The sequence below is a fragment of the Magnolia sinica genome, chromosome 9 (genome assembly GCF_029962835.1).
Source record: "Magnolia sinica isolate HGM2019 chromosome 9, MsV1, whole genome shotgun sequence".
In the NCBI taxonomy this organism is placed as follows: Eukaryota; Viridiplantae; Streptophyta; class Magnoliopsida; order Magnoliales; family Magnoliaceae; genus Magnolia; species Magnolia sinica.
This window is the reverse complement of record NC_080581.1, coordinates 76441647-76449473: the sequence shown is the minus strand read 5'-3', so window position 1 is coordinate 76449473 and position 7827 is coordinate 76441647. Positions and strand designations below refer to the sequence as shown.

The window sequence follows — 7827 nt, the reverse complement described above, 5'->3', positions numbered from 1 at the left end:
TTTAAAAAGAGGAAGAAGAAGCTCCAGAGCTCTTACCATCTTCAAATGCCTTCTTCCATTGAATTTCCTGTATTTACAGAAACCAACCTCGGCACCCGCATTGCAATATCTACTCCTCCAGATATTACAACTGGAGACCTCAAAAGTAAGATTAAAATCCCATCATCATCATCATCTCCATTATCTCGTAATCCCTTCCTTAGTCTTTTATCTTTCTCTGTTTCTTTGATTTGAATCCTTCAAATGAACATCTGATGCTTTGTTTTGATTAAAAAAGTCGGTTCTCGATGTATTTCTCAAGATGGGTTTTGCAATTTTTACTTGGTTGGATGTCCTATTGGTTTGTATGGAGCATTTTGTCATTTGATGCTTTGTTTTTTTTTTTTTTAATTTTTTTTTTTAAAAAGTGAAAATGGCTTCTTGATGATGCTTGTTGGAGATGGGTATTTGCTATTTTTCGTTATTTGGCTATTTGTTGGGAGTTTATTGAGGTGCCATGTGCTAGAAATATGATTGAATTAGGTTGGAAATAATCGACGATACTGTTTCTGTAATTTATTTTGAACGTGGGAGGAAAATGGGTGGTTCCAATTCTGTGGAGAAACGGGTGTTGCCAGATGTGCTGCTAGATTAATAGAATTTTTCTTACAAGTGGGGCCCAAGTACATTTCTGTGATTATTGTTGTTGATGTCTTAAATCTGTCAATAACAGGATCTGTTGATGCCATCGACAGACCACCCAATGCCATCGAGCAGATGTCGATGCCATCTACAAATACTCGATCCCATCGGAAAAATTCGGTGTTGGTTGCTGGAACGTTTTAGTGTTGCTACTCGATGTCATAGAAGTGAATTTGATGACATCGCTAGATCCTCGATTGGATGTCGATGCTATTGAAGGTCCCATCGAGCACATGTAGAGTTGCGTAAGTGCAGGATTCTGGTTATGATAGTTTATATATCGGGTGTAATTGGGATTTGGGAAAGAAGAGGTGTATTAGGCCTTTTTAATTCCTTCCTAAGGGTTCAAGGGCATAGCTAGGGCTTGTGAGGTAGATGCATCTCGTCGGTAAGACTCCATCTCGTATAATTTCTGCTTTCATAGTGCATTACTCGTCGCTTTGTGCCGTGGTTTTTCTCAAAAGGGCTTTTCCATGTAAAATTTGGATTGTTCTTGTTTGATCTTGGTTGTGCGATTGCGTACCTTGCTTGATTCGTCTCTATTTGCTTCCATGGTTCCCGAACCATTCAGTCTTGCGGGCCCCACAGTGGATGTGGATGCTCTGCTGAAGACTCCCTCCGACCATCCTGGGCATCCAGAGTTTCGGTCTAGAAATGGATGGTTAGAAGTACAACCAACAGTCTGTGAGTGATGGAAAGTAGTGCAATGATTGGATGGATAGCTGGATTTTTTGGTGCAGGTGGTCTTGTTGGCTCAATTGCCAAAATAAGGTGTGCCCTGCCCCAGATGATAGTCTTGGTAGCCCATTGATCCTATCTTTCATTTAGATACAGATTAGAGAATTGCTATTATGATGTTGGATCATGGAAACTCAATGAAGTGGAATCTCCACCAGACGTGGCAAGCATATGTAGCAATTGGGGCTTTTGATCTGGCTGATAACCAAGCAATTGGGCTGTACGACAAAAATTGTGGTGGTTGGACTATCCCTGCCATCTGATCATTGTAGGTTTTACCCTTTAAATATGGGCTGCTGCCCAATTTTTTCAACTTCGTGGTAATTCCTCTTTTGCAGGTCACTAATCAAATGGCCATCACAATCCGATCACCTTGATTTTTTTTGTGGCTCACCCACATGATGCCCAACCATATCAATCGCTATGGTCAATGGTGAAGATGTGGAAGCATAAAAAATGGAAATGATTTTCTAGAATTCAATAAATTTTTTGGAGCAATTGTTTAGGACAAGTTGGAGCCCTATGAAATTCATAGTGGCCTTTGAAAACCTTGGCTATTTGGAAATGTACATCGGCAGTATTATTTGAAAAAAAAAAATCAATTGGTCCTTTTTATGGGTGCCAAAGGGCCATGCTAGCCTATTAGGATCTTGATAATTGGTCCTTTATATGGGTGACAAAGGGCCATGCTAGACATGCCTATTTAGGATGTTAATGTGCTGGCTTGGGCCTGAAATTAGGGGCTTGATTACCAAACAAGCCCAGTCTGGACCTGAGCTGACCTTTTAGCTCAATTACTAATCGGGTTGTGCTCCGACCGATCTGGCCCAAGTCTAGACCTAACCCATTATCTCCCCAACTCCCTTCATTGTAATAGAGGGCTTTTAAGTTATCATAGAGTTTACATACGATAAGCAAGCAATTATATTGTTGTTTGCCAAACAGGGTGGATAGAGAGATTCAAGAAAAGGTGGCTAAAGCTCTTTTGGTAAGGTTGAGGATTTTCTCAGAATAAGTTTTTGGAAAATTCATTATGGAGGGTGACTTAAGTAATGTATTTTTGTGGACCTCAATCAATAAAGGCATTTTGATTGAAGAGATCAAAGCTATAGTTTGGGATTTGGGGAGATAAATCTTCTGATCCAGCTGCAATTTGGGATTCGGGTTCCTTCTCAGTGTAATCTTTCTATGGATCCCTCACCCTCCCTCCCTCGTCAGTGAGATGTTGTCATACATGAGATATTGTCATACATGAGAAATTTGGTTTTACAGAGTGTCTCCAAAAGTTGTTGCTTTTATGTGATGGGTGAGCAAAAATAGAGTGTTCATGGTTGATAACCTGAGGAAAAGAGGCATGATTCTGCCTAATGTGTGTCTATTGTGCCTCGAAAACGTGGATCATCTCTTCCTTCATTGTTCTCTCACTCTGGAAGTTTGGTGGAGAGTCCTTGATTTGACTAGGGTTTCGTCATGCCTGAATCTATCGATGACCTCCTTTGTTCTTGGCATGCAGACCAGCGGGGGGAGATCTCTTCTTATGGGTGTCTCGTGGGTTGTGTCATTAGAGAGAGAGAGAGAGAGAGAGAGAGAGAGAGAGTCGATATTTTAGAACTCTTGGGCTACACAACCCCAGAGAGTCGATATTTTTAAAAATCCTATGTTTTCTTTTGTTCCATATAATGTCAAGAGAGAGCATCCTCCAAGGTTCTTGCCAGTTGACATGAAAGGCCCACCACCCGAACCATCTATAACATTCAATATTGAGTTTGGAAGAGCCCACTCTATTTCAAAAAGAGTAAGACCAAATGGAAGAAGTCACTGAGAATCAAAGAAAAAATGGTCCATGGTTTCCTCTCCCTGAGACATGAAATGCATTTTTGCAAGCAACCAATTTCTTCTCTTAAGGTTTTCTATTCTAAGGATCGTTTTAGTTGTGACTGTCCAATCATAATGCCTCGACAAGGTAGGGCATAGGTACCCCAAACTTTTTTCCCGAGGGGGAGCTTAGGAGACAAAGTTCTTCAAGGAGAAACAACCTCGTTGTAAGGAGCCCACCATTCATCATCTTCTTCAAAGGGGTATTAAGGCGACCCAATATGGGAGGTCCAAAAGGTCAATAACCTGAAAATCGCATAGATGACGTCCAGATTCCAAACAATTTCCTCATCCTCTAGTTCATAAGAATCTCTCACGAGTGTGTTTCGCATAGCTAGAGTATAGAGTCGTGGAGACCTTATAGCTAGGGGCTGTCTTGCAATCACAAAGCTTCCCAAAAGCAAACTCTATTGCTGCAAGCCCACTTTGAATCTGATCATTTCTCAAAGATTTCATCCACACCTCTAGTGGAAAGGAAAATTTCAAGATGATTTTCCACATAGACAATCCATTGCTTCTTGAGACATTGCCCTGTTCCCATCATCTTCCTAGTTTCCCGTATTTGAGGGAACTGCATTATTCCATAATGCATCTTGTTCACTTCCAACCCTCCACCCTTTGCGAGAATAGCCCAATTTCTCTCCTTAATTCCACCCAAACCAAGCCCGGCTTCCTCCTTTCTCCGTTGGACTTCCTCTCAATTTACATGATGATACTTATCCATCATAAAATAATAATAATAAAAATCACTGGATGATACGTGTGCCATTCCTTCTTCCCTTCGACAATGAGTTCCTTTTGGAAGTTCCTTTGGATTTTCTCAAGCTTTTTTCCCCCCACACTGTAAGGAATTTGGATTAGTGATAGATAATTTGGTGGCGGGTTAGCAAGAGTAGATTTGATCAGAGTTACATGCTCATCAAAGTAGAGGAATGGATGCTTCCATGACACCAATTTCTTCTTGAATTGTTCAATTGTAGGCCCTAAGAAGCAGGCCAAGATACTGCACAACAATTTTGGGTATGCCCCGCACTTTCCGTCATTTATCAAAAGAAAAAAAAGAAAGAAAGAAAGAAAGAAAGAAAATTGTGTTAAGAGAAAATTAGAGTTATAGGACTAGAAGTAATGTTTAGTACCTCATTAATTAAGAAAAAGACAAAGGATGTTTATAAGTTATATTGGTCACTAAAACCGATAGTTAGTAGAATGTGTACCTTCCACCTTGATACTTTTGCTATTTCCTTCTGAACTGATAGTCACTTAATATTGTACCTAAATATTCAAGTTGTTTTTGGATGCACAAGTCAATTTAGTAGTGTTCTTGACTGAGATTGAGGAGAAATAGAAGGAATATGAGAAGAAGTGACAGAAAGAGAGAAGGGTTGAATAGGTTGTGCCACCCCTAGCTTCTCCTTATCTTGTTATTAGGGTTTTCAAAATAAATGCGAAAGTATAAAAATACCCTCATACTTGAGTTATTACATAAAACAAGGCCCATGAACTTAAACTCTATTCTAACACATCATCTTAAGGACTAAAAAGGAAAAACAACTCTAGAAACCGTAATCCCCATGTAAAGTAGACCACACATGGCCACACATGAGATATCACGGTCCGTCAACAAATAGAAAACATTCAGTTTAACCAAGAGGAAATGGTGAAAATTAATGATTTGTCATAGTATTATACAAGGAAGTAGCCCTCACATATCACTTTCTCAACTCTTAACTCAAAAGTAGCTTAATTGCCATTTGGAGTCCAAACCTTTCATGAACGCTAGCTATTAGGAAGGAAACAACAAAATATCTCTTTCCATTTTATTAGATTTAATTACAATTCAATTCAATGGCACTCAAACACACCCTCAGTATTTATGGTGCCATATTGCCTTTTTTTTTTCCTCCCTTTTTTTGGATCTGCAGTGCTATATTTCCTTTTTGTATAGATTCTGAAAAATGTAACTAGTGTTGAACTGTGGCATAGGAAAACTTGGGAGGGAGCACTACCCTTGTTTTCCAAATCTTGGAGAGGTCAGAGTTCATGCATTGATGGTATGACCTGCAACTATTTCACTTATTTTTGAATTGTAATTTTGAAAAGTTCTACTTGGTCACAGTCCTTTGTTTACCCGTGTAGGTGAAGCGGAAGTCATGTTTTTACCACCTTCCAGACTCACTTCTGATAAAGAATGCTTTTCAAGGATTGAAAGGGTCTTGGTTTCTTCGAATGAGTGCAACTCAGGTCAAGCATATACATAGTCAAGCAGCGCCCACAACTGATATCAGCAATGCGATGGTTGGTCAAGAAGACAGGATTTCTCAATCGATGAGCAGCAATCCTAGTGTAAGTTCATCTGAGATAATATCTGTGACTGGTATCCTCACTAGGAACTGTGCTTCACATCTGGCCTATATTAATTGAAGAGATTAACTCCACTCTATAGTGATCAAGCATTTGTTGCTCAGCCAATTCATGATGAGGCCCATTATTTTGAGCCATTCATCTGATGAGTCCTGTTGTAGTTGTGCAACCTATTTGTCCAGTTAGTGGCCTTCAAGCTTCTGATAGTACACTTACAAAGTTTCATGATGGAAAACTTCATGTGGAGCTCCAATGAAACGGGCATTACCAATGAAGGAACTTCTATGGGAGAAATGTTTAGGTGATTCATGCAAGGAGATATAAAAAGGTGAGTCGAATCACACATGCCAGCATGGCACACCTTTTCAAAATTGGGGCCGTGCAACTGCACTGAACGTTTTCCAGCCCAAAAAGTTGGCTGGTCTGCCCATCAGGTGGGTCACATGTTTATGTTCGAAATAGATATTTATCTTATGAGACTCTGTAACGCTCATCAACGTTTGTATTTTGTCTGGCAGGTTTTGTGCTTCCATTGCCAATTTTCAAAGGCATGTGCATCTATAATGAAAAACTATAATGTTGTTGAATCTCTGTAAAAACGGCAGGCAGCACCGTTAATGTGGTTATCTAAGCAGCCTTCTCCTGCTCATTTCTTTATACAGTTGGGATTTTTCCATATAAACCCCTATTCTTTGGTCCAATCCCATTTAAATCCCTCCTAAAAAAAATAAAAATATCCCAAATGAGGGCCTTTCGCCTAGGCATATGTTAGGATTTTCAAATGCAGCTGATAAAAAAAAATTTATGTCAGATTTTAGAATGAGTTACCTAAAGATATTCATCTAGATGTTATTGAGTTTCTATAATGAAAAAATGGAAATTCTACAGCTAAAATTCTCTTGATTGCCGCCACCAAAACCGAGTGAAAAATCAATATTGCTCCTTCATAATTGAAGGTTTCTCTCCCATCTATCCTAGATGGAGTTTTTTGGTAGCTGCCAAAAGAAAGGCGCTTATTTGGGATTAAAGAGAAGGGAGGTGTTTATCTGGAATTGGAACAAAAGACAGCAGTTTATATGGAGAAATCCCTATATTATTGTGTATTCTGTTCATCCATCATAACACGTGAGAAAGCTTTTGTATCTATCAACTTCTACACCGGGCAAAGCTTGTACAAGATCCAGACCGTTCATCATATTGGCTCTCAAGAAATCGCACTTATTGGACAATCTTTACTGTCAAACATGAGACATTTGCCCACTGAATGCGAACCATTAATTTTGTAGATTACAAGTCAGATGGTTTGGATAACCCATCAACTGGTCTTTTAAGATATGGCAATTCATGAGCAATCCAGATCTTGTCAACATGCACCACTTGTATGATTCCTGAATGTTGGACTCAGATCTGTCTGGTGGTTTGGAGAAATTCTGCCCACAAAACAGTAGCTTATGTATATAGATGAATGATTTGAACTGGTATTCTAACTCTCCCTAAGATATGAACACTACTCAAGTTTTCGGTTTGTATAAGTGGGGCCCATTGCTTAGTGATCCAGGCCTATGATCCATTGAGCCGCTTGTTGGATGAACCATGCTCCAAAATATCTCATGGACAATTCTAGACACCAATGAGTGGGCCTTTCTTTAGTTGAATGTGGACCCTTTCTATATGGTTCTTAGGGCTGTTAGCCCGTCCTGGGTTCGGCTTCGAACCAGATTTGAACTGCTCGGCCTAGGCCTATTCAAAATTTTGATTTTGCCTGGCCTGGGCCCTGCCCATTAACAGCCCTAATATTTTTGTGTAGGCCACAACTTGAAAGGATAGGAGTGTCCCATCAAGGAGATCTTTGGGGTTGTGATTTATGAACCATCCATCGTGTCCTGTCATGTTTGGGTCATGGTGCTACAAATGTGAGGCTTGTATTTTTGATGTGGGTCTGTGGAGTGGGCTTAGACTTAGGTTTTGCAAAATTCTGTATTAAGGTCAGGCCTGAGCTTTATGATCTTAATGTTTTGGTTTGGGCCTGAAATTGGGTGCATGATTGCTACATGGGACAGACCCAAGCTTTACTGTTAAATGCAAATAAAAATCAAGCCATTCAAAAGCTTACTGGCCCTTGCAGTGCCCAACACAACAATGATTTGGATCACCAAACGATGGATACACTAG

General features: G+C 39.8%; 1 protein-coding gene and 1 long non-coding RNA gene across 3 annotated transcripts; both read left to right on the top strand.

The window, feature by feature from the left end:
* Positions 1 to 5715, top strand: LOC131255167 (uncharacterized). The gene is made up of 3 exons (XM_058255866.1): positions 1 to 145; positions 5278 to 5345; positions 5431 to 5715. The coding sequence occupies exons 1-3, from the start codon at positions 46 to 48 to the stop codon at positions 5713 to 5715; spliced, it is 453 nt and encodes a 150-aa protein (XP_058111849.1). The 5' UTR covers positions 1 to 45.
* Positions 5716 to 5784: 69 nt separating this feature from the next.
* Positions 5785 to 7154, top strand: LOC131256485 (uncharacterized). 2 transcript variants are annotated; one of them, XR_009176837.1, is made up of 2 exons: positions 5785 to 5983; positions 6174 to 7154. It is a non-coding gene; the product is annotated as an uncharacterized LOC131256485 (long non-coding RNA). The 2 variants fall into 2 exon arrangements; XR_009176838.1 differs by having other exon boundaries at positions 5785 to 6089.
* The last annotated feature ends 673 nt before the right edge of the window (positions 7155 to 7827 follow it).

What these genes read in the sequence shown, in the direction of transcription:
- LOC131255167 (XM_058255866.1), top strand. Translation starts at nt 46, where the DNA reads ATGCCTTCTTCCATTGAATTTCCTGTATTTACAGAAACCAACCTCGGC. An exon ending in TACAACTGGAGACCTCAAAA is followed by an intron (nt 146 to 5,277) that starts GTAAGATTAAAA and finishes ACTGTGGCATAG; the next exon opens with GAAAACTTGGGAGGGAGCAC. An exon ending in TCAGAGTTCATGCATTGATG is followed by an intron (nt 5,346 to 5,430) that starts GTATGACCTGCA and finishes TTACCCGTGTAG; the next exon opens with GTGAAGCGGAAGTCATGTTT.